Below are 25070 nucleotides of genomic sequence, written 5' to 3'. Positions count from 1 at the left end.
CCACTCTTTCTTGACTCTTGTATCAACAGTTAAACCATAATTTTTAGTTTTTCTCTCCTGCATCCAACAATTTAAAATTGTCGAAAAAAATATCATGAGCTTATTCAATTATTCTTCTAATCAATTTTTCTAGTACTTTTATTATGAAATATTGTTATTTCTCTGGTTGATGTTTTCATATTATGAAATATTATAAATTTTTTTATGAGGAACATGTCAAATCAACATTTCATACAAAGATAGAATAAAAGTATAATTTATAGTTTAAGAATATGATAAGATTGTCAACATGAGTATAGTTAAGTAGTAATTGATATGTACTCATTTCTTCAAGGTCGAAGGTTCGATCCCCCCACATTCCCAAATTATTGTACTAAAAAAACATGATGAGATTAAATAGACACTTTAGCAACTAAAATTTATAATTTAATCTATAATCTACGAGCTTCATAGAGATTTTAATTTCAAATCCCTCAAATGATATATCCTTCCCATTTTCTTAAAAATAGTCCTTGTGTTAAGCTTTATGAATCAAATTAATACTTCAAAACTAAAAAATTCCTAATGAGAGATGCAAAAGTTTCTGCAGATAAATTACTTGGAGAGTTTTTTTTTTTTTTTTGACTTTTACTTGGAGAGATTTAAAAGCCTAATGAAAGTATAATTTTCAATATCACAGTACAATATTAGTTTGCTGGAGAGAAAAGATACTCTGCCTCAGCTTCACTAGTTTGATCTCCATTCTTGATAGCTACGGACATAGGGCAGAGAAGAAGTTTTGTCATGTCATCTATTTTTGTGTTTCTATACGAGTTTTGTGGTAAAACTCAACAGTAGATCAAAGTAAAAGCACTCTTAGATGCAAACAATTCACTTCTCTCATTTCAGAAACTGATATTATTTGTACAATTACTCTGTATATAATGAGTTCTGAGAGATGAGAAAAAAAAAAGGTAGACTTCTTATGCTTCTATAATTCATACACCACGTTTCGATGTTGTTTCGACGTGTGTGACTGACAACAGAAATCGACCCATTGAGGATATGTTGCCATCGGCTTCGTAACAGCAAGAGGAGAGGGAGAGAGAGAGAGATTAGCTCCCTTCAACAGTATTTTCATCAGTTCTCCACATTATGTCTTTTAGTCCCGAAGAGAAAGTTTTGTAGAACTGTCATATGGAAATGCAAAAGAAGTTTAGTATATAGCATTGTACAATTTAGCTATGAAATGATGAATTTACTTTGCAATTTTGAATACGAATACTGATGACATGCCTTGTGGAACTCAAGCGTGTCGCCACCAGTTTTCCGAAGCTCGACCATATGCAAGGAAGGAGCCACCTCAAACACCTGGAGTTGAAAGGGCAAACATATTTTGCATAATGCGTGGAAAGAAAGCCATATAACTTCAAATAAAGCTATTTGTGGGGAATTTGTGCCAACCAAGAAAACAGTTTCATGCCTTTGGTTCTAAATTTCCAATCACTAAATTGAGCCTGATGATGATGAGGGCAACTTATGTTAATTCAGAATTAAGACTCTCTAGAAGCTCTGTCCTTTTGCATTGTCTTGAAACGAGCTCGATACACCAGATAATGAAACTAGTTAATAATGTTCACCATTAATAATATTTTCCCCTACCTCAGTAGCTATGGAGAGTTGTCCTTTCCTCCCAGTCTTGTCACCTTGCAACTTCATCTGCAGTGGTATCGCACCTCATTACAAGAGTTCCAAAAAAACTCATCTCAGAAACATAGGTATCTTACACCTTCAGTCAATTTTGGGTTACCTTATAGTCCCGCTTCCGAACATTGAAGCCCAAAGGTTTTGCAGTCTCTTCAATCTTCGACATGATCTCGTTTGCAGGGCTTTGTGAAGTAAAACGAGTTTCTCTCTTTGCATCAGCCTATAGATAAATTTTTTCAGTCAAGAGAATTGATAACCACTAAGGAATTAGTCATCCAACCAATCCCCCTAAAGAAACGGGATATGGACAGCTATATTATTGCAAAACTATCATTTCGTTAGGAGGCTGTGTCTTATAAGTTTTAACTAATTTAACATGCTTCAATCAACTGAATCCACCTGTCTTTGTTCTTTCAACCGGGAGTTGGAGGTTTACTCCCCAATACCTGGAGGCATCTACGCCCGCTTCAAGGCCCAGACCCAGGAGATATAAGAGTTTTTAGTATTAAGCTCATCTAAAGGTTCGGACTTGAGACCCTTAAGTTGGTATGACAGTCCTTACCAATAAGGCCGCCCTTAGGGCTCTGAATCTACTCGTCATTGTAACATCAAAGTTCAAAGTCGAACATGAATCTTTCTTCTACTACTTAAAAATTTCAATTGCAGTTTTGCATTGCCATTAATACATGTATCACCAATTAACTTGCTACACAGAAAAATTATGATATAAGTACCTTCTGCTTCTCAAATAAATTTTCGAGACTGAACCCCGGTGACCTAGAGATAAGCTCAAAAGCATTCATGGACACTGGCTTTTCTTTTCTTTCTGTTATAAGGTTTTCCTGAGTAAACAATTAAAAGAAAAAGAGAAGTTAAAGAAACAACTTTTGAGGGAACTTTAGTCTTTAATAGGATTGAATCAAGTGTGTGTGTGAGGAAGAAAGCAACCCAAAAGAAGAGATTCAAGAAAAGTTGTGTGTTATGAATGCCAGTAATGAAGACATTAACTCTTATTTACACCAAATTAACCTTTGGCTCAAAGCAATTAGTTTGGTTATAAAATTCTCACCCTCGAGCTGCTAAATGCGGCATCAACATCATCGAGAGTTATATCCTCTTCCACTTCAAAATGAGCAGGTGTGAAGCCCTTTTTGAACCATTCATTTTCTTGAATTTCAGCTATTGTTATTCGCTGCAGTGTAATGAAAAGAAAAGGAGGATTATATAAAAGTAACAGTTGACACATTCGAGGCTACAAAATTACAACTCTTCGATATACCGAAATATGTGAGGGATCATTTCCTATCTAACCAAGCATTCAGAAATATCACTATATGGGACCAGTGGCATACACTTTATGGAAGATCACACCAAAAGAGGGAGTAAATTAAAACAGGAGTCATAAACTTACTGTAAGAGGGTTTGGATCAAGAATGCGACGAACTAACTTTTTAGCACCATTTGAGAACCATGGTGGAAAGCTGAAATCGGCCTTGGAAATCTGTTATTCATATGAAATATACTCTGAGAATACTCCTCTCCGTTTAGTAGGAAAAACAAAAAAATAAAATAAAATAAAAAATAAAAACTAACTTTTCTATACAAAGACATTAGATTTGGCTCATCGAAAGGCAAGAAGCCAGCCATTAGAACGAAGAGAATGACCCCGCAAGACCAAATATCTGATGATGTACCATCATAACCTTTGTCCTTGAACACCTGATATAGTTTTTCATAACCAGAGGCAACAACTTAGTACACTTATGGATGAAATATAACTCACATTCTTCACTCAGATATAAAAATAGAAAAATCATCCCAACCGAAATAGAAGTACGAACAAGTATATATACCTCGGGAGCTACATAGTTTGGGGTTCCACAGGCAGTGTGAAGCAGGCCATCCGCCTGCAATAATTGTGTCAGTGATATCTCTCTTGACATTATAGGAAACAGAATATTTCTCGACTGAAATCTGATACCAAAAAAACCAGTAATCCCATTCTATGTTTGAGGCATCTAATGTATGCTACAACGTATTTTGATAAAGAAAATTCAATGGAAGCATCTTCGAACATGCCCTTACTAACAATTTGGAATCCGTTATTTTCAAAAAAATTTCACCCACAAGATAAGAAACTAAAGTGAAAATGAAGAAAGAGACATAAGCAACTGGGAAACAACAGCGCTGAAGAAAGAAAACACTTGTCCAAAGCAATCTTGATAGAATGTCTGGCAAAATATGAGTAATACTCACTCGTACTTGCTGCGGAAATGCACTCAATCCAAAATCTGATACTTTAAGAACATCGTGTGAGTCCAGAAGAAGATTTTCAGGCTGCAAAAGTAGACAGAGTAGTAAACTAAGGTCCACTAATCTAATTGCAAACACTAAGTTAGGTTTCAAGAAAGATCAGAATATCATCTAAAACCTTCAGATCTCGATGGTACACGCCTCTACTATGGCAGTAATCTACAGCATTAATAAGTTGCTGGAAATATCTCCTAGCTTCATCCTCTTTAAGCCTTCCCTTTGCAGCCTATAAATCGAAATTATCCAAGAAATATATAAATGTACAGGCAATAATAATGGCTGCTAATACAGAAACTCTTACAAATAAATTTAGGTAAGAAACAATAGAGAACATCCAAGTACAATGTGAAATACAAATATGAATATGAATCTCATCATCGATGCCTTACTATTTTGTCAAAGAGCTCGCCTCCATCCACAAACTCCAGGACAATGTAGATTTTCGATTTGCTTGCCATAACCTATCAATAAGAACAGGAGAATTCAGACACAAACATACAAAAAGTATCTTACTTTCTTTTCACTTTTTTGACTATAATATTGAAAACAATGTACTAAGAAAAGTATGTCTTTCAACTATAAACTAGCATATCAGTTTTTCACAAGAATCTTTACTTCTTTTTTTCCTCTTCTGTGGACAAATAAGGGGAAAAGAAATCTACTATTTATCTTGAGATATAATAATGATGGCATCTTGTTTCTGATGCACCATTTTACAATGTAAACAATCTGTAAGCAGCACAATGTTCAATCGCACATGTAAAACCTGTTAATCCTGTGAAATTATATGGCCTATTTACTACGCTCGGAACTTCAAATCAATGAAGTTTGCAAAGACAACATTACTAATTTAAGTCTAACAAAATACTAAAACATAACTTCTTAAGTAATTAAGAAAAATACTTAGTGAAGAAAACGTATATATCTATAAGGGGCTCCTCTAAGAATATGGAAAGAACAGGGCAAAAGTCACACAAAACCACAACAGCTATGGAAATAAAGTAAGGGAAAAAAATAAAAAAGAAAAAAAGAAAAAGAAAAAGAATATCGAAGTCGTATTTAATGGCAACAACCCAAGCTAGAACAAGAGAAGCTAAGCGACATGTAAACAGAAATACTGCATCATAATACAACCAAACGTTCGAATTAAATGTTAATTCCATGAACCCACTCAAATTGGTTTTATCCTAAATTCAATCTCTTTGTAGAGCAATAAACTCTCATCATAAAGATTAAACTACTACCAATCTCATACATTGACTTCGAAATTGAACTAATCTCACACATTTCACATAAAACTACAAACATGAGCGTAACTTAATGGCTAAGGCATCAACAATAACCTTAATCCAACATGAGCATTGCTCAATGGTTTTAACCCTCACCCCACAATTGTTCATGCTCCACATACAGAGCAGTCGCAATTGATCAATAAATGCCTTTTCACGAGAAAGAAGTCCATACTACTAATTTCACAATCGCTCAAGCGTAACAACCTTCCATACCAAATTAGTAGCAACCAACTCGCCAATTAGTTTCATTTAGAAGTGAAATAAAGCCTTTTAAATCAAGTACGTGAACCCGTAATCTTTACAAGAAAACAAACAATGTCCAACATAACAAGGAAACAAAATCAGGGTAAATCGATCACGGTACCTCGTAAATCTTAACAACGTTCGGATGCTTTATCAGTTTCAAAGTCGATATCTCTCTTTTAATCTGCCAACGCCAACACCAACGCCATCGCCATCATCAATAAACAATCAAGCTCGTGGATCCGGACAACCGACGAATAACAAAACAAGAACAACCCCACGAAACAAAAAGACCATTTTACCTGTTCGACCATCTTGTGGCGAAGAACTTTTTCACGGTCGAGAATCTTGATGGCGACATAATCACCGGTCTCAACGTTCTTCGCGAATTTGACCTTTGCAAAAGTGCCCTCGCCGAGGGTTTTACCGAGCTCGTACTTCCCAACCCGAGTCCGCGTCGCCGGAGTTTTCACGTTCATTCTCCACCCCCCGTCGGCGAAAAGGAATATAAAGAATTGGGAAACTAAATTAACGATGTTAAATCGGCAATGCTCCAAAAACAAATTGGTCGTTTGGAACTGATTCAGGAAATACAAACAAAAAAAAGGTGGAATCGGAGGAATTGGGGAAAAAGACGCGCGAAGGAGGCCCAATTGGATAAGGTGGGACCGTCGTTTCGGAACGAAAGAATGTTCCGTGGCCGATCTTCTCTCTTCCACATCTTTTCGTTGCATTTGTTTATTTGTAATCATTCAAAAATGGATCTTCTCTTCTATTGTATTAATATTAATTTAACCATATTCCAAAAATGCATGCTTTCAATTCAACGCATGCTCAATTCTAATAATACATTATTTATCACAAATATTATATTTTACAATACCATTATTCTCACTGGCTGGAATTTTAACCTTAAAAATGTATTAATTAGTTGAATTATAATTTTTGGATAAATTTAATTTGTGATGTTCTTTCGAGATTGAACTCACAACCTCTTAGTTGCTCACTTTGTCCAATTTAATTCGTATGTTGGAGAGGGAATTCAAACTTACAACGTCTTGGTTGGAGGTATATGTCATTTACTGAGCTATGCTCGCTTTGACAATTTAATTCGTAATATTAAACTTGATTTTGTATTAATTTATATATTGTAAGAAACAATCTCGGGACTTTTTAGCTCATCTAGTTGATGATATTTATTTATAGTTATAATAAATTTTGGCTTACATGAACGTAACTCAACGTAATTGACATATACTTCTTCTCTTGAGATTGGAGGCTCGATCTCTCATATCTCTAAATTATTGTACTAAAAAATTTGTTGTAATTTGTGATCAGTCAAAATCTATTGCTCAACATTTATGCTGACAGTTTTATTAAATAAAGATATGATACAATAATACCCTTTTAAATATTTCATTAGTATATCGTTACCTATGTGTAATTTTATTAAATTTAAAAAACAATCTTGCTCCACCCAACGCTATGTCAGCCGCGAACTATATGCCTTAAATATATGTCCATGTGTCCATATAGTATATAAAATCATGCCATCTATATATACTAAATTAATGGAAAAGTAATGATTAACGATTTAAATGATTGGTTTTTTATAAGTTCACGAATCAAAATAAAATAAACTTAAAATTTTATATCAAAAATGAATTTAAAACCTTATAATAGAAGATATGGATAGTCTCGCAACCGTTAAGAGTGATAAAAACACTTAATATATATAATATTATAAACAAGGTAAACATATTACATTTCTATTATTGATGCGAGATATTTTGGAAAATTTTAATGGATGGCAGATTGTCATATTTGGAAATATAGTAATAAGATTATGATTTTGCAAATATTATATTTTCTAAAAGTATAATACGTGTCTATTTAGATATTTCTATATACTTTTATTTTTGAGATAATATCTTGGTAGGCCTGTTTTAGAAACTTGTCTAAATCTCTATAAATTTACACTTTTAGATTTCTGCAGGTAAGATTTTAATTTAATTCCGTATTTACTCCTATTTATTGCATTTTCATTTATTAATGAATTTGAATTTTTTAAATATTAAATTGTTATTTCCATAAATTAAAATCACAATCATTTAATAAATGTGGGCCCCGTAGATATTATCTCAATTCAAATTCCTTAATTCTCTCCTCCAAATCCCTCAAATAAGATTTATTCCATTTTTTTGTTTCTCGTTTTTTTTTCTTATTCCTTCACCGCCCAGGGATTTTCTTCTTCGTTCATTTTTTTTCTTCCATTTTTTCTTCTTCGCTACGATGCTACGAACAGTTTCCCTTCGATTTCTGCTATGGTCCACGGTGCTACAATGTTTCAAAATGGTAATTTAAATTTTCTGCACTACTCTCACATTCGAACTTGTTCAAAAAAAAAAATCAATATGCTGTTTGCACGCCACTGCCAAGAGAAACAATCCTAGTTCAAGGCCAAAAAAGTTCTATAAGACATGATATAAAATATAACATATTGAATATATAATATATCCGATATAACATAGACTACACATCATGAGATATAAAATTTATCCATTTGTATTGATGTAAATCCTTAACGGTATATATCCAATAGATTTTTAACTTTAAATCACCATCCGTATATATCGAGATACATAAATCTTGATATATAATATATATCCTTATCTAAACACTATATATCCCCACACATACATTACTCAGAACAAACGAATAAAGAAAAATATACTCGTATATACCAATGTAATACCGAAGTTCCCATGTAAAGTTCAGATATATTATATATCCTAATACATTTTCCATGGAAATTGTTCCTAGATATATATTATATATCCTAATCAGTATCACTATATTATATATACTCAAATATACAATGTTATAAATGATAATACCATATAGGAATAGATAATGGAAACATAGAGTAACATATTCTGTCAAAAAAAGAAACCTAAATTGAGCATATACAATAAGAAATATATACCTCGATTCTGTGCAAAATTGAAATGATGTTCACCTATAAATGCAACGGAGGCCGCCGGAGATCAGAAGCTTGGGTACGTAGCCGGTGACAAAAAAAAAAAAAGATGTTGCCCTATAAATGCGACTAGCCGGTGTCGAGTTGCCCTATAAATGCGACGTAAGCCGCCGAAGATAACGTTGATGAGAACCTTGAAGATGAGAAGTCTTCTGAAGCAACCGGCGGAAATGATGGAGATGACGGGCAAGTCTTCTGATGGTTGGGTTTCAGTCGAAGTGGTGAAGATGTAGATGAAAAGGTTATGAAAATTTGTTTTCTAAAAACAGTGGGTTACGAAATTGTGGATTCTAAAAATCTGAATTAGCTTAATTTTAGGGATTTGGTATATTTTAATAAGTATTTACCAATTTCATATATTATTAATAATTTAATATTGAGATGGATATATTATAATTTCTATTATGAGTACATCAATTTTGGAATTATGTTAGACAAAAATGTAAATTCTTTAACTTTCAATCCTTTTATGTAATTAGGTCTCCTAAATAGACTATGTATGTACTAATCCCTTTATTTTTCCCTCTCGTGTATCACTCATTTACATCTATCAACTATATAATTGATATATTCTAACAATATTGATAAATGTTTATCAACGATATAGTCCATCAGATGTCTATTTAATGATATAAACGTCTACCTTCAATATATAATCTATCAATATCGGAAAAACTTGTTGGTGCTCATAGGAAGAATATGGTTGAAGAATCAAATCAATTTTTTTTTTTTTTTGGTTTGCTTTGTTTGTTTCTCTAAAAAGAAGAAGAAGTTGACTTTTTTGTTTGTTTATGATATTTCGGAAGAAACGTTCAGTGGAGTGGCTATATGCAGTTGGGTCCTTTCTGTAGTTTACAGCCAAAGTTGAATATTCCATTAAATATAAGCTGAACCCACATCACATATCACATATTCAATTGGATATCTCAAACCAGAAAACATGGTTCCAATATTGCAAATGGAAGTAGTTTTGCATAGGCTTGTAATTATAAATCAGTAGGCTTTATTAGAAAGACCAAAAACCACTAACAAAACAGCTCACATATTTGGATTAAACTTGTAGACGTAGGATTCCGACAGGGTGACACGTCATGGGATGACTGGCAACCTATGAATAGAAACTTGCTATGGATAGAAACTTGCACCGATGTGGTGCTCAACCATATACTCTGAAGCTTAGAACTTAGTCTAAACTGACGTCGAGCTAAGATTAAGTTGAATGTAAAGAGATTGCATACCTTTAAAAAGGTAGGACTCTGTCTTTTATAGGGGACTATTAGAAAACTTGATAATATAACTGCAGTCGTCGTTCCTGTATCTGTCATTTAGTGGATCTATTGTTAACATAGCAATTGACTTTATGCAAACTTACCCAAGTTGCAATCAAGCTAAGGCCCAAGCAACACACGTGTCACAATGGGAGAGAGCCACGTGTTTGGTTTTACCCCAACAAAGCTTATAATACATCAAGTATTAACCTACACTTTGAGTCCAAGATGATCTCAAATTTGAGGAGAGAGTTGTTTACAAATCGAAGGGCTTAGCGCATTGGTGGGCGTGGCATATATATTATATCATAAAAGGCAATGAAAATCTAACCCCAGATAGCTACGTCAAATTTCTGATTGCTAATTTCAAACCTTGATAAAATCCCACGCTTTCTCTCAGGCCTACAAAACTTGCCAATTCCTAATCCCTCTGCAGTAATCTCTCTCTGTTTTTTCCTTTTTTTTTTTTTGGTTGCTTCAGCCATATCCAGTTCTTGCAGAAGCAGGAGGTGGGTTCGGAAATGGAGTCAGGAACGAAGGAAGAAGATGAGAGAGAAGCTGGGAAGATGAAGAAGAAGAGTTGTTACAAGCAGGTGGGATGTTGGGTTTCAATGGCGGTGGCAAGCATGGTGGGAGGGCTTGTTTTTGGGTGGTGGGAGATTCAGTTTCATGGAGAAAACAGGCAACTGTGGATGGTACCTTTTAGTCTTGTTTTGATGATTGCTCCCATCTTTGTAATGATGTCTGTTTTCATCTCTAGTTTCTGCACTGCTTCCATGGATCACAGCACTGCTTCTGCTACTTTGGGCAGCTCCACCATCACACCATGTCAGCCATCAGCCTGTTGAAACTTCAAAATTTTGAAATTAGATGATGATGATGATCAACAATGGAAACTCTAAATCTGACCTTGATGGTAAGCTTAGTGTTCAACGACACCTATTCATATCTCTATAATGATAGAATCTTATCTTCTTAATTTGTGCTTAAAACTTACATGTATTTGCTTTTGCATCTACTTAAATGATCCCAAACTAATAAAAAATATATCGTTCTTGTTCGAAAATTTGAAATCTTTCAACTTTTAGAAGACGAAAATTAAATATGAAATAAATAAATAAATAACGATCCTTGGCTGTTAGGAATGACAAAGCATGATTGCATATGGACTAGAATCTAGAAAAAAGGCCAAAATTTTTTGCTGAAATTTGATTCAAGTAGTAATATTATATATATATAACATGACCAACCCTAACCCAGTTGTGGTATTCACAATATTATTTGAATAACCATTGTTTGTATTTTATTTGTATAATAAAGGAGTTGTCATAAGTTTTATCCCACGCCTGCAAAAAGAGACGGTCTTGTCTTCATGTGGTTAAGGTTTTTGTTTGCTTGAGTTTAATTGGGTGTTTCAAAGGGGGATTTTGCTGGAAAGTAGGGCAGTTTTTTTCTTCTAAAAATTAGTAAAAACAAACCGATTTTTTTTAACTTATTTAAGAAACCATGGTTTTCTGAGTTGGAATGAAACGCGTTTATGATGAAGATGCATCTGACAGAGTTGACTAACATAAGTGAAAATAAAAACCAGGTTGAATTACAAGTTTAGTCTATAAATTTTAAAAAATATTTAATAATCTATAAATTTTCAATTTTGTGTCTAATAGATTCGTTAATTTAAAATATGTGAATGGATTAAGGATCTATAAAACATAAAATTGAGAGTCAAGAACTTAATTAGATACTTTTAAAGTTGAAAGACCTATTATAAACAAACTTGACAAAACTTAAAATTTAACCTTAAAAAAACAATCCCACCTTCCAAAATAGAAAGAAAATCTCATCCATCACCCACAATTTAATACAAAATTTTAAAATGAACACAGTGTAACTGAATATATAGAGAAAAAAAAAACCAAAAAGTTGCCTGATAACCTTAATTATCTCACCAACCTGAACATAACTCAATTATTAAGATATTATACATTTATCCTAAAGATCAAAGGTTCAAATCAGGTCAACATGAATATAGCTTCAGTAATTGGCTTTTATTCAAAGGCTCAAATCCCCATACCCCACATCAGCTTAAAAAAAACAAAAAACCTTGCTACTTGCTTATGGATGGAGAACAGTAAACCTATGAACAGAAGCTGAAATTGAGCTGCATGAGAAGAAAAAACAATGAAAGAGTTAATGAAATGAAGAAACAGAGAGGTGTAGCCGGTGGGTGGCATGGCACGACAAAGGCAATAAATCAATGAAACTCTACCCCAGATACAAGCTACGCCAATTACTGATCGCTGCCAATTAATGCCGATCCTACACTTATATTTATATTCCTTTAATCGACAAAACCAACTTTGATCAGCCACGCGTGACGTTCTACTCAATGCGACTTTCTTATTTTACTTGCAAATCTCTCTCACTTTCTCTCTCTTTCTAACATCCTCAAGCACAGCACAGCACTGCACAGGCCTTTTCCATTAAAGCTAGCTAAGATTATTGGGGTTTCTCTCGTAATCCGTCTTCTTCTTCCAATGGATCATTTGTGAGTTTTCTTCTTCCTTTTCTTTGTCCCACACAAGAGAAATGCAGGCGGGAGCAGAAACTGAACCTAAGGAAGAAGGAGAGAGGAAGAGGAAGAAGAACACAGAGCCCAAGGCGGTGTGGGCATGTCTGGTTTTAGTTTTGGCAAGTGTCTCGGGGGGGTTTTTGATGGTTTGGTGGGCGGTTCGGTTCCATGGATCACAGAACCAACAGTGGATGGTACCTGTCAGCCTTGTTCTGATGATCGCCCCCATCTTCATTTTGATCTCTCTTTTCATCTCTGGTTTCTGCAGTTCCATGGACAGAAGTTCCTCCTTGGTTTCATCCTTGGATCATGGTCAATCACCTGAAATTAGATGATGACCAAGATTTACTCTTTTTTTGTTTTGTTTGTTTTTTGGGGTTAATGGGGATATTGGGGCTCCACCTCCATCTATTTCTAGGCAGACCTGTCTGCTCTAAGGCCAGTTCTATTAGGTTTCAAGGGGACCCACCCACCCTAGATTTGTCATTTGACCCAGATTTACATGTTACAAAACTATATAACGAGCAATTCTACTTCTATATGTAAATAAGCTATTGCCATCACTGGTATACAATTTTTCTTGTTCAGTGTAAAATCATAATTGGTTCATAAAATAAATTTGACTTCCCAAAACATGAATATCAGTTCATGCAATGCGCTTTTCATGTTTCTGCAGAATTACTAGAAAAGAGAAAAAAGAAAAAAGAGAGACTTCATGAGAATATTAAAGGCTCCTATAGGCGAAAAATGAACAGTTCTACTCGGTGCAAAACAACCTAAAAATGAGTACAGCTTAACTTCTGGGAACTACGAGCTGTTTTCTACATTTCATTCTAAAAAAATTTCAAATTTATAAATAGAAACACCCACAGAAGGACCATACAACAAGGTTTCATGCGCGATTGGTTACATAAGAAAATAAACAAATGAATACAATATATTACACTGACTGGAGTACCGGGAAAAAGTGTCAAGCCTCCACATCAGAACGAGTTGGGAATTCCAGGCCTCGAAGCGCAGGAATTTTTTCTAAATCCTCCTTTGAGAACAATGGAAAAAGCCACAGTGCCGCCTTTGTCCCAAATACCTTAATGGGGGAAGAACATGAGACACGACATCATTATAAGATCTAAACACGAGACTAAACTTCTGTCATTATACCAAACATTGGAAGATCAATTTCCAAGAGGAAGATGTAACAAATGCATTCAGAGAATCAGAGACATTGATATCAGATATAATACCAGAATGACACTTTGTTGTCTTTTTTTTTTCTTTTCTCCCTACTAATAGGACAAAACTAGTTACATTTTACATTAGGAATTCTCAATATCCAATAACATGCTGTATTCTCTTCCCACCACAAACTACTGCATCCTGATTCAACTAAGAGTGCAAACCTATGTTTTCAGCAGATAATATAAAACTGTACCAGACAAATACAAATAAAATATTTTCACGACAAAAACATTAGATTCTTAAAGATATGACAATTATCATCTACTAATGAGAGAGAGATTCAAGATGGCATATACAAAGGTGTATTACCTGCTCAAAATTTTTCTTCTTGCCTAGGTCATACTTCCATTGAACTGCTCTTCTCTTCTCGTGAACCTGAAAATGTAATGGTGAAATGGGAACCTTTGCTAGTAAAAAGGAAAGACTGGCATCTGCAGAGCTTGATAAGGCAGTCAGGTCTCTCAGTAATTAATGACTCAATTAGTGTAATGGTTACTTAAATTTGAGGCCACAAAGGTTCGAATTGCACATTTGAAAAAGTGTATTAGAAGAATGATTTTTATCTTATTCGTGACCAATAATCCAGCAATTCTAGTTCCACCAGGTGATGTGACATATATCTTGCACTTGTGGGAAAAGACCAATACACAGTGCACGATGGGGAAAATAAGTGAGATTAAGGCGACAGTAACCAGCTGGAGGAAAGGAAATTGATAATCCAATCTGAAGCAAACTTAAAGAGAAATATAAAGCAAGTGCAGACTCAAGTTCATTACCTCAATTGATGTTGTGTTGCTCAACAGGAGAGTTGCATGCATAACTACGAAACAAAGAAGACTGAGTGCGAAGGCTAAATTAAGAACTGCATCAAGGTACAAACACATAAAAATATTGGAAAATCAAAGGGTAAGTTCAATTTTATATAAACGTAAACTACAAACCAGTTGAACTTCTTACCAAAAGCTAAAAAAATGATCACAAGATTGGCAGGAGAACTGGAGTGACTCTTAGCTTGATCAAAAAATTTGATAAAACTAGGCAGCAAAACAAGCGTATCCATTGTTGTCTCCAAGAATGTGTAAAGCTTGGGGGTGAAACAGGGGGAAGTAGGTTAGAAGAGAGATTTCACATAGCTATAAATAAATGATAAATATATACACATATATACATATAATTTTCGACATGCTTTCTCATCCATCCAAAAGTCAAGTCTTATATTATAGATACAAAACAAATATGTTGAACTTTATATAATAGGACAAAATGATTTTGAACTTCGGTTACTGTGAACTTCTTGAAACAAAATCACAAATTGGAGACAAAGTAATTTCACCAGCAACACCATGCCATATCCTGTGCTTGTTCCAACACCACTGCGCCCCTATCATGCTAAATTCAGTAGAATGAATGGAAGCCAGAAACTATACTTCCAAATTTCCGTGGATTTTCCATCCTACAGAAAAGGAAAGAAAAATTCCTACAACATTTCTCACGTACTAAGGCAGAAAACTCGCTGGCAGCCAGGAGGTGGGTTGAGATTTTACCAAGAAAAGAAGAAAGAACTTGTAGTTGCACGCTCCAACACAATTCACTACCCAAATACAATGATGATCCATCTTAAGAACACATCTTTGACCTACAGATCATTATGGAAAGATTTAAATAATCCTTAATAATTTCAAATAAGAAGATGTTAATAACTGTAAAAATAATATTAAGAGTGGAATGACATTCAGAAACAAAGCGAGATTAATGAATAGGAAAGAGTAGTACAAATCAGAAGACCGATAACTCATTAGGAACAAAATCATTGCCATGGGATTGTGTGAAAAAATAAAGAGAAGCAGGAATGGTATTGAAGCTAAGTAGCTTACAAACGGAGCAATGATGACAGCGTGGTGGCTTTCCATTTTGGCATTGACGACAATAGGCTGTATGTCTTCTCCCCGCACCATCTAAAGTTGAATAAGTGGAAGCCTCGGTTGGATCATGTTCCGGCAATGACGAACTACCAGCCTCCATATTCTCTGCTTCACTAGTCAATATCCAATTTTCTGGTACCGGACCGGGATCTTCAAGGAGCACCATAAAGTAGCTCCATGACAAGAGTAAAAGCTGCAAAACAAGATGGCAGTCTTCACATAATTTGTCTCGGTGTCAAAGTTCGCTAGTTCATAACTCGTTACTTCCCCCCCCCAGATCAGAATAAGCGCCATTGTATGCATCTAACTAAAAAATGCATTTCTCCGATCCCATTTGTAGAGGCATCTACCGCGGAGTATCATAATTGATGCTAGAACCGCATATCTAATTGATGCACGACTAAATTTAACAAGCGTGTAGAGTTCAATTCTTAGGTGGCTAGGAACAATTACTCCAAATGAAATCCGAAATTCAGTTCAACAACCAAAAACATCAAAATGTAAAGAATCAGTACCAGAACATGAAATAAAATGATGATGGAGAACGCTAGGAAAGAATTGAGGCCTCCCATGAGTAATTTGGGGCCCCAAGTGAGCACTACAACAGCATAGTAGGACACTGCTACGATGGCGAAAACCAAGACAACCATGAAGTAGCCGAGGAACTTGAGGCCCGTACACAGCTTGAAGGGGTTGAGAACTTCCATTCTTTGATTGAGTTGCCGACCAAGCCGGAAAATCGGGGTAATCGGAGCAGATCTTCTGCTTCTTGGCGCGAAAAGTCGCTTCCAGATATCGGACGCCAGGTTTAACTTCGTCGCTTGATCAGCATACAACTTTCTTCGAAGGAATTAGAGAAGAAATCGAGTAGCGACGAGATTTGCAGAGTCCCTGCCCGCGGCAAGTAATTGAAGCCATCCCTCAACACGAACTTGAAGAAGCTAACGAAGTTCAAATTGGGGAAATTAGCTAAATCATTTTGCATAACACTTTGACTTGATTTTTCTTCGTTTTGTAAAATTAAAGTTAGGTTAAATTAGTCAAATTTTTAAATACTACAAATGTGGTGCACGGAGATTTGAATGTCAAATACTAAACTATGCTTACTTAAAATTACGTCGAAGTTTGAGATATACATCAATTGTCGAGCTATACTCGTTTTGACACTTAAAGTCTATTATCGACCTCTCTATATGAAAGCGTGCAAACATGCCTTCTCCCATAGGCTCAGAAAGAAGGCAACTAATCAAAGTGAGCGTGAGCTACCACTCATGCAGCGGCAAAGACCCGCAACTCTCGAAGAGGAAGAGGCCACCAACTGCCCGAATCACTGTAGCAAACCCTCCCTTTACTCAATGAATAGCGCTTTTATCCTCTTTCAAGAGAAAAAAGAAGAAATGAGGGAGAAACTAGTGATGATTGTCATGAATGCAGCCTTCGAGAACGTGTAAAGTTATGTCGGTTAGTGGTGTAATAATAATGACAAAATTATATTTCTCAAAAAAAAAATAATGACAAAATTATATGTCATTTAGATCCATTATAATTTGACACTGTATTTGAATTAAATTACAAGATATTAAAAATTCAATCGAGGGAAATCGAGTCAAAACTCATTTGAAACCCATAAAAAATTATATAAATAGAAGGATCAAGAGCCAACATGAGTTTAATTCAGTAGTAATTGACACCTGTGTCTTTGACCGAAAGGTTAAAAGTCTGAATACTTTTTATCTTCGATGTATTAAAAAGAAATTTTAAAAAGAAAAAAAAAACCACCAAGAACATCCAATAAATTTAAGAACAAAAAGAAGGGGAAGGGAAATTGGGTCAGGCCCAAGTGAAGGTTTGAACAGTGCGACCATATCAAATGTCGAGTTTGGTGAAACAAGAAACTCCAAATGGAAAACAAATCTTAAAAAAAAAAAAAAAAATCTGTTAAATTTATTATTTAATCTTCTTGTCCTGTCCTGACTTTTTCCCCATTTGTTTTTGTGGGATTTTTCTTCCTTCCTTCCTTTCTTTGTCTTTAAACCTCAGCGAGCGACATACCAGAGATTTTCCCTCAAATCCGCTCTCACAGAACTTCTATTTCTGCGATTGACAGGTTCTTTCTCCCTCTGCCTCTTCTGGGTATCCATTTTTTCCCCTTCTTTCCTCACCCCCTGTTGACTTGGGAAATTTCTTTTCCGAGTGTTAGGGCTAGGGTTTATATCCAGGAAAGCTGAAGATGCAGCAACCACCGCAAATGATGCCCATGATGCCTTCATTTCCCCCCACGAATATCACCACCGAGCAGATTCAAAAGGCATGCTCTTCTCTCTCTTCTTTACTTCTTTCTTAAACGTCTATTTTACCCACTTATGGCAGTGACTTCACCCATTCGGGTGGTGGGTTTGATTTGATGGAGCTTTGTTATTGCCCGTGGATGTGGTCTACTGCAAAAGTGCCTTTGTTTTTGATAAGTTAATAGTTTCGATATGAATGGGTCCTTTGATGACTAGATATTTGCTGATGGAAGGAACCAAGTTAAGTAGGCACCTTGATTGGGGGTGGGGTTATTATTTTAGCCATGGATATAGTAGCTCGAGATCACCATGTAATTATTTTGTACCCCTTTTCATAGGCTACCTGAATCGCATGGTTTATCCCTGCTTTCACTAGTTTTACCAGTGAATTTTTTCGTTAGAGGAAAACAGGGAGGAAGCATATGTGGGTTCACTTATAATGCTTTTCTATAAAGCTTCTATCACTATCCTTCTCTTGTTAGAAAGGACAAGAGGTTATTGTTCTTGCTAACTTGAAATGGCATATTATGAATTCATGTCTTTAATTAAGAATTGAGAACGACAGGGTAATTTTCTGTTGGACATATGGGTCGGGGATTGAGTTTTGTCACAGTGCTAGTCTGCTAGACTGCTAGTTGAGAATTTAATATTGGAGGTCGAAGTTGCAGTGGCCGATTATAATTTTGGAGATTTTTCTCGTCTTTTATAATTTTATTAGTGGATTCAGAGCTTTTCTTCACATTTTCTTACTGTATAAGGTCTGAACACTGGTTTTTCTTTCTTTTCATCGTTGGATATTTTAAAGTTAGGGTGTTAATCGAAATAAAATAATATGAATTTAGTTAAGTGATCCATGTCAGATCCTTATTAAGATGCTTGAGTTTGAGTTACAGTTATCAACAATGAATACTTTCTACTGCATGCAGTATCTTGATGAGAACAAAAAGTTGATATTGGCTATACTGGACAACCAAAATCTGGGGAAACTAGCTGAATGTGCTCAGTAAGTTACCCCCCCTTGGTGAACATTACTGTGTATGGTGTTTGTTATGGACTCTTTGAAGTTGTTGCATTTCTTTTATGTAATTGCCGGTGGTCCTAGAAACTTGACACACGATAGTATGGTATCTTTTTAGTGAGATCCAGTACAGTTCTGAGAGGTTCATGTCACGTAAAAGCAATGATTTACCATGGATGTTATGTGAAAGTAAGGATGTTGTAGCTTGGAGTTCAGGAGCTGGAAGCATCTATGGGTGCAAACTCTCCTTTTGGGCGAGGGTACTACCCTCGGCCACTAGGCTGTTGTGCTTGCCTTTTTGTTAACATACCCTGATGTTTCTTACCAAAGAAAAAAAAAAAAATCATTATAGATCTTGCTTCTAATGCCTGAATTTCGTAGTTAGGGGTCTAGATCGAGTATGCATTTCTTATCTAGAATGGGATCAACTAGATACTCAGAATTTATACCGAGGTAGTATTTTGTGCATATATATATATATATTATTTCGTTTTTGAGCATCCTTTTTCGTGCAGCAGTCATGTGCTTGTGTGTTACATGGACTGTTGAAGTGTTGGGTTTTTAAAATCCATTTTTCATACATGGCTCTCAATTTTCCCAATTATAGTATGCATTTTGCTCGAGTTCAATTCCCTCGGTACTTGTAGTGTGCATAAGCTTGCACTCGAGTTAATACTATACTTGTGATTAGGTATCAAGCTCAACTTCAGAAGAATTTGATGTATTTAGCTGCAATTGCTGATGCCCAGCCGCAGGCACCAGCTATGCCTCCACAGGTTGGTAATTAAGTTGGCCTCTGTTTTCACTAATTTGATGGTGTTTTATACATCTTACTCACCTGTGTTATAATGGTCAGATGGCCCCACTTCCTGCTATGCAGCAAGGGGGTTTTTATATGCAGCACCCTCAGGCAGCTATCATGGCACAGCAATCGGGACTTTTCCCTCCGAAAGTCCCGTTGCAGTTCGGCAACCCCCATCAGTTACAGGATCCCCAGCAGCAGTTACACCAGCAACACCAGCAAGCAATGCAAGGCCAAATGGGACTAAGATCCATTGGGGGGGCCAACAATGGCATGCAACACCCACATTATACTGAGGGTGCCCTTGGGGGTGCTGGTGCTGGAGGCCCTGCTAGAAGTACAGGGCAAACCGATGCCCGTGGAAGTGGCAAGCAGGACTCTGCTGATGTGGGAGGTGCTGATGGTCAGGGGAGCTCAGGTGCTGGGCGTGGTGGCGGTGGTGGTGATGGAGATGAGACGAAGTAACAGAGCCTTACCGCTGTTTCCACATGCACGTGTGGCTGTTAATAGTAGGTGCGTCGTACGGTAGAACTTCCATGCTCTGGTGATATTAATAGATTGAGCAAAGAACCCGAAGTTGTCAATTGTTTTAGTTTATCTAGGTAAGTTGTGCTGTAAGAGTCATGATATGCAGTTAATTCCACACTTGGCAATAGATGGCAGACGTAGTTCGAAGAGGTAATGGTGGGCCAGTCGAGGCAGGTTCTCCCATTTCTCTCTCATTTTGTTAACAACCTGCGAAAAAATCTGTAGGGTTGGTTAGAATATGATTCTACTGAGGTTTTCTAGCAGTCGGTTCTTTAACTGACCCCAAACTTTTGAATGCAAAGGAAAGTTGTCCGACAATGTTGTTCTTCCATAAGGTATGGTTATTTCTTTATTTCTATTTTCTTCAGTGTTGAATCTTATCTAGACCAGTTGCTTATACTTATCTGAAAATGCAGCCATACCAAATTAAAACAATGATCTTAAAAATAGACAGGTAAATTTGAAGCGAAATTTAATCTCAATAGCTGTATGAGCATGCTGTTACTTGATACTGTAATCTGATTTCAGCATTTTTCTGAAGTGCGCCAATGATGACATGATGACCAAAATTATGACTCTGAACACTGGAAGTCCCTGTTATTATATGTGCAACTTGGAACATTTAATGGTTCAATTAATAAAAGAAATGGATACTCTTTCATTACCTCGGGAATCAATCTCAGTGATCTTAATTTCATAAGGGAAGAAAGACGACTCCATAAATGCAGTTTCCAGTTTTCTTCTTACTCTAGAGATCTAAAGCACTCGGTTGTTCAGGAACATTTGAGATTTATCCAATTCCAACCAGTTAATAATCACACACTCGCATCTGTTTTACCAGAACTGTTTACACAAACCCAAGCAGAAAGTCTAAGGAATAGGTGGACAGGACACAACTTCCTTCCTTAGCAGTCGGCAGATGTTCTATGCAAGGTTTCCCCCTTGTTTCCTAATACTTACAAGTTACAACTCCAAAACTTCTATTCTTTTTAGTTGGCTTACTCAGCTGAAATACAGGGTGCCTGCATAGCTTCCTCACCCCTTTTCTCAAACTTAGCCAGTCACTTGTTTCATATCCTTCTCTACATCCACTTTGTAACGTCTCGATTCCGTATCTGATTGGAGTACTTCTTCCAGAAGCTGAATGGTATTGCTCTTCTTCTTCATCTTTCTCTTCAAAGCTTTCAAAGTTTTGTCCGGAGTTGTGGTCAGTTGCATCCAAACTGGTGCATCTCATGTCGTTGCTTGCAGATTCTGTTCCAGTGATAGCATTCGAATGTAGCTTTGTGGGTTCACCACTGGTTGAATTTGAAGATGTGGTATTGTTCTTATGGCTGGGAGGATCCACGCAAGAGGACTGCTGCCTAGCCTCTGATTCTTCCCTTTCTTGAAGGATCTTAAGAATAAGGGTCTTAAGCAAGTTCATTACTTGTACAGCATGAATTAGTGCAGTCAAAGGATCAGCCATCTGCACCAAATTAGGAGAACTGCCTTTAGTTCATAACAGTGCCTGGATTTAGTGATATTGCTAATCTAATAGAAAGAAATCATCATGTATTTGAAGGATAGATTTCTTGCAGTCATTAAAATAACAATGGTGATTACACCCACCTGAGTCATGTTTGGTGCGAAAACCATTGCAATGTTACGTGCATTCATCTTGTTGTACGTCTCATGTTGCACGACATCCGCCATCAAATTGATAGCCCAGTCAAGGATAGCAGCTTCCATGGGAGGGAGTAACTTGACCAGTTGAGTGCAGTCTTCCTCTGTGTTGCAATGCATCACTTGTTCTGGGGATAGCGTGTCGAGCACTCCTGTAGGAAGTTCTCTAAGCCATGCCTGTAGAAGAGATGAAAGCCAGCTCTCATAAAAAGATCATATAAAAAATGATAAAACCAAGAAGCCAAGAGTATCGAATATTGATTATCTTTGCAGATCCAACTTTTTGACAGTAAACCTTAGAGAACAATCTTCTAAAAGCTAAACAGCTCGAACAAAAACATGGAAGTTCTGATGACTGCGTCTGAACGGTTTTTCCATTTCATGATTGAAACAAGAAAGTTGATTATATCAGTTGGTTAATTTTGTATGAGATTACCTTTATCAAGCCTGCTAAACAGTGAACATCAATGCCTTGTGGCACTACGCCTCGGTTTAGTTGGTTTCGGACAAACTCTTCTTGACTATTTTCAGCATTTATTCGAAATATTCCTTCTGCCTTCAATAGTAACAAGAAAGAATTATAATTAAACTTTTGAATAGTGAAGTTAGCAAGAGGAATGTACATGTCCCAGCAATCTAGATTAGAGTAAAAAGTACTGTATACATACTTTTAGACCTCCCTCTGAGTACAACCGCTTTTGCATCATAAGAAGAATTGTTGGGACACTATTTCCTCTGTCATCAAAAGAACACTGCATTGACTTGGCAGAAACTCCGAAAACGCTAGCACTGGACAACAACAAAGCGATTGAGCGACATAGACAGTTAGTTAGCATAGAGGGGAAGCAAAACGGTTCAAACTGCATTAGAAATGTCAAAAGTTCAAACAGGTTTGCCTACTCAATGACCAACCTCAGGAAGTGTTTCAAATCATATGATAATATTTGCATCAAGTTGTATTAACATGATAATATTGAACGCATAAATTCAGGAAAATGAACGAAGAATGCCAGCAAACGAACTAAGTTGGATTCTTAGTCGAATGGAAAATACTCATCGACATGTAAACCTATTAAGTTCAACACAATCTTATGCAAAATGACTGACAACGACATCCAACAATAAGCATGTCTAGTGACAGCCATCCTTCATAAATTGCTCTCGCTCTCGCTCTCACACAAAACTCCTTATCAATACTCCTTATCAATGATGGAGGAGGAATTATAACATAACCATATCTCTCTACCAGTCTTCTGTTTCCAGTCCTGCACTGCTGAAAACATTGCCTTTAAGGTCTCATAATCCAAAGAATTTTAACATTTCTCCCCTCTTCTGTAACATGAAGCTCAGAAAGCCAAGGATTCTCTGGATGTTGTGTATGATAAAACTTTAGAGAGAGAAATACAACAAAGGGACATTTTCTTGTCCTGGTTTTTGTGCTGAAACTTGAAAAGATTTTGTAAAGCAGATTCTTTCGTTGGGCGAAAGGCACTCTAAAGTAACCGTCCTTGGAATGCCTTCCAAACATCTACCTGCCATGGCACCTCAAAAGCTGCAACTTCACATCTTGATCTAGCTTTGAGATCACACGAATTCCAAGAAACCCAAGAGAGAAAGGGAGAGAGATGACAGATGGAAGAAGTGAAAAGCTACAAAACGAAACCAAAACAGAAGTAAAACTCCATCTCCCTAATGATTTCACCAGAAAGAAAAAAGAATCACCAAGGCACCAAACTGCAAACTGGTTCGTTTTTTGCCTTCAATTTGGCCAATTCAAGCAGCCAAAAGAATGACTTAAAGTTTTAATCCAACTACCATCCAATACCCAGAAACAGTAACCAAAAATTCATCGCAGAGAAGAAACTAATTCCACAAAATTCACTCGCATTCTCAGAAATCAAAAGTTGGGTTCTATCACTCACCTAGCGCTGGGAACTCTGGTGGGCAGCTCAGGCTCGAACTCAGTAGGCAAACCCAGAAACCCATTGAACCTATCAAACGTAACATGAGAAACGTGCCTCACATTCACCGGCGAGCTAATATCCATCGAACAAACATCATCCGTCTCCACACTGCAAGTAATCAGCGATTTCCTCAATGCCGTGACCAGAATGTCTAGAATCGGAAACTGATTCCCATTATTACCATGCCTAGTAGCTTCCTCCCGCTTCTCGTCTTCATTATCAGAGACCGAATTTCTCAGAATCACGCCATACCCATTTTCATTTACCCCAACCCCATCATAATAATCGTCCTCTTCTTCCTCCTCATCCTCTTCTCCTTCGTCCTCATCGTCACTGTCGTAATACGAGCTCGGCGGCGGCGGCGGCGGCTTGAATTCCGCGATTCTGACGTGGCCGCACGATTTGGATCGAAATAGGCGAGTCATTCCTCTTCTTGCTTGAAAACAAGTGATGGGTAAAGATGCAAAAACAGAGTGCGGTGTGGTGGGGTGAGTGAGAGGAGGAGGAAGAAGATGACGGATGGATGGATGAATGAATGAATGAATGGGGAAAAGATTTAATGGGGGGATTGGGAGAGAAAAGGGAAGGGGATAAAGACAGTTGGTTTGCAAAATTTGTTGGGTTTTCATATATTTTTGTTGGTGCCAATTTGGTTGTTGTGATGTGCATAAGAGTGTGATTATGTTTTGGAAGCTTTATGGCTGTTTTTCTATACGTTACAGAGTGGAAGATGGAAGATGGGTCAGTGATGAATTCAATCAGTATTTGGAATTGGGACCCCTTCTTTGAATCATTGCATTACATGTCCCTTTTTCTCTTTTTTCTTTTTTTCTCTTTGGTTTTGATTTTTGCTGCCATGGATTTTCAAGCACAAGTCTGTTGTCTGTCTCATCAATGGCTTTCTACAGTATCTAAGAAGATTACCATTTTTGTATCACCACCCTCAAACACTTTTACCATACTTCTTTTGGTACTACTTTCTCTTCTCTCTCTCTTTTTTGTTTCTTTCTCCTAATTCTAAGAAAATGGGAGCTTTTAACTTAATCATGATGATTCTAGAGTCTCAACTAATTTCAATTCTCTTATGTGGCCATAAAAATAGTGGGAAATTAAAGCAAATGACGAAGTCAATACTCTTCTTTGTTGGTTGAGTTGCTATGTTTTGAAGATATTTGTTGAATCTAAGAATAGATGTTTTGATCATTTTGATTAAGGTTGGCTCTTTTTTAG

General features: G+C 36.4%; 4 protein-coding genes across 8 annotated transcripts; 1 reads left to right on the top strand and 3 right to left on the bottom strand.

Annotated features, from left to right (window-relative positions):
• Positions 1–855: 855 nt before the first annotated feature.
• CIPK9 (CBL-interacting protein kinase 9) lies at positions 856–6232 on the bottom strand. Of its 2 annotated transcripts, XM_022291674.2 has the most exons (14): positions 5837–6226; positions 5656–5718; positions 4389–4460; positions 4118–4225; positions 3943–4023; positions 3540–3593; positions 3280–3405; positions 3098–3187; positions 2756–2878; positions 2421–2528; positions 1790–1906; positions 1642–1698; positions 1276–1350; positions 856–1169 (listed from the first exon to the last, which is right to left on the bottom strand). In XM_022291674.2, exons 1-14 carry the CDS (start codon positions 6011–6013, stop codon positions 1095–1097), a joined length of 1326 nt encoding a protein of 441 aa, XP_022147366.1. In that variant the 5' UTR covers positions 6014–6226; the 3' UTR covers positions 856–1094. The 2 variants fall into 2 exon arrangements, with proteins under 2 accessions (XP_022147366.1, XP_087980699.1); XM_088124573.1 differs by lacking the exon at positions 2421–2528 and having other exon boundaries at positions 5837–6232.
• Positions 6233–9863: 3631 nt separating this feature from the next.
• LOC111016320 (DHHC-type zinc finger family protein) lies at positions 9864–16570 on the bottom strand. 3 transcript variants are annotated; one of them, XM_022291676.2, is made up of 8 exons: positions 16091–16570; positions 15528–15768; positions 15198–15289; positions 14611–14737; positions 14430–14515; positions 13963–14028; positions 13373–13501; positions 9864–10683 (listed from the first exon to the last, which is right to left on the bottom strand). In XM_022291676.2, the coding sequence occupies exons 1-7, from the start codon at positions 16280–16282 to the stop codon at positions 13385–13387; spliced, it is 921 nt and encodes a 306-aa protein (XP_022147368.1). In that variant the 5' UTR covers positions 16283–16570; the 3' UTR covers positions 9864–10683; positions 13373–13384. The 3 variants fall into 3 exon arrangements, with proteins under 3 accessions (XP_022147368.1, XP_022147369.1, XP_022147367.1); XM_022291677.2 differs by lacking the exon at positions 9864–10683 and adding an exon at positions 11670–12735; XM_022291675.2 differs by lacking the exon at positions 9864–10683 and having other exon boundaries at positions 13127–13501; positions 16091–16569.
• A 960-nt stretch (positions 16571–17530) lies between these two features.
• GIF3 (GRF1-interacting factor 3) lies at positions 17531–20569 on the top strand. Of its 2 annotated transcripts, XM_022291599.2 has the most exons (5): positions 17531–17682; positions 17776–17883; positions 18790–18866; positions 19573–19657; positions 19738–20569. In XM_022291599.2, the coding sequence occupies exons 2-5, from the start codon at positions 17806–17808 to the stop codon at positions 20146–20148; spliced, it is 651 nt and encodes a 216-aa protein (XP_022147291.1). In that variant the 5' UTR covers positions 17531–17682; positions 17776–17805; the 3' UTR covers positions 20149–20569. The 2 variants fall into 2 exon arrangements, with proteins under 2 accessions (XP_022147291.1, XP_087980701.1); XM_088124575.1 differs by having other exon boundaries at positions 17555–17883; positions 19762–20569.
• Positions 20570–20845: 276 nt separating this feature from the next.
• LOC111016280 (rho GTPase-activating protein 3) lies at positions 20846–24558 on the bottom strand. The gene is made up of 5 exons (XM_022291598.2): positions 23799–24558; positions 22545–22665; positions 22313–22432; positions 21823–22053; positions 20846–21679 (listed from the first exon to the last, which is right to left on the bottom strand). Exons 1-5 carry the CDS (start codon positions 24467–24469, stop codon positions 21161–21163), a joined length of 1662 nt encoding a protein of 553 aa, XP_022147290.1. The 5' UTR covers positions 24470–24558; the 3' UTR covers positions 20846–21160.
• Positions 24559–25070: the final 512 nt, after the last annotated feature.

The sequence above is a fragment of the Momordica charantia genome (assembly GCF_013281855.1).
Source record: "Momordica charantia cultivar OHB3-1 chromosome 5 unlocalized genomic scaffold, Mcharantia_2.0 BLBB01000005.1, whole genome shotgun sequence".
Taxonomy (NCBI): Eukaryota; Viridiplantae; Streptophyta; class Magnoliopsida; order Cucurbitales; family Cucurbitaceae; genus Momordica; species Momordica charantia.
This window is presented reverse-complemented; position numbering and strand designations above follow the sequence as displayed.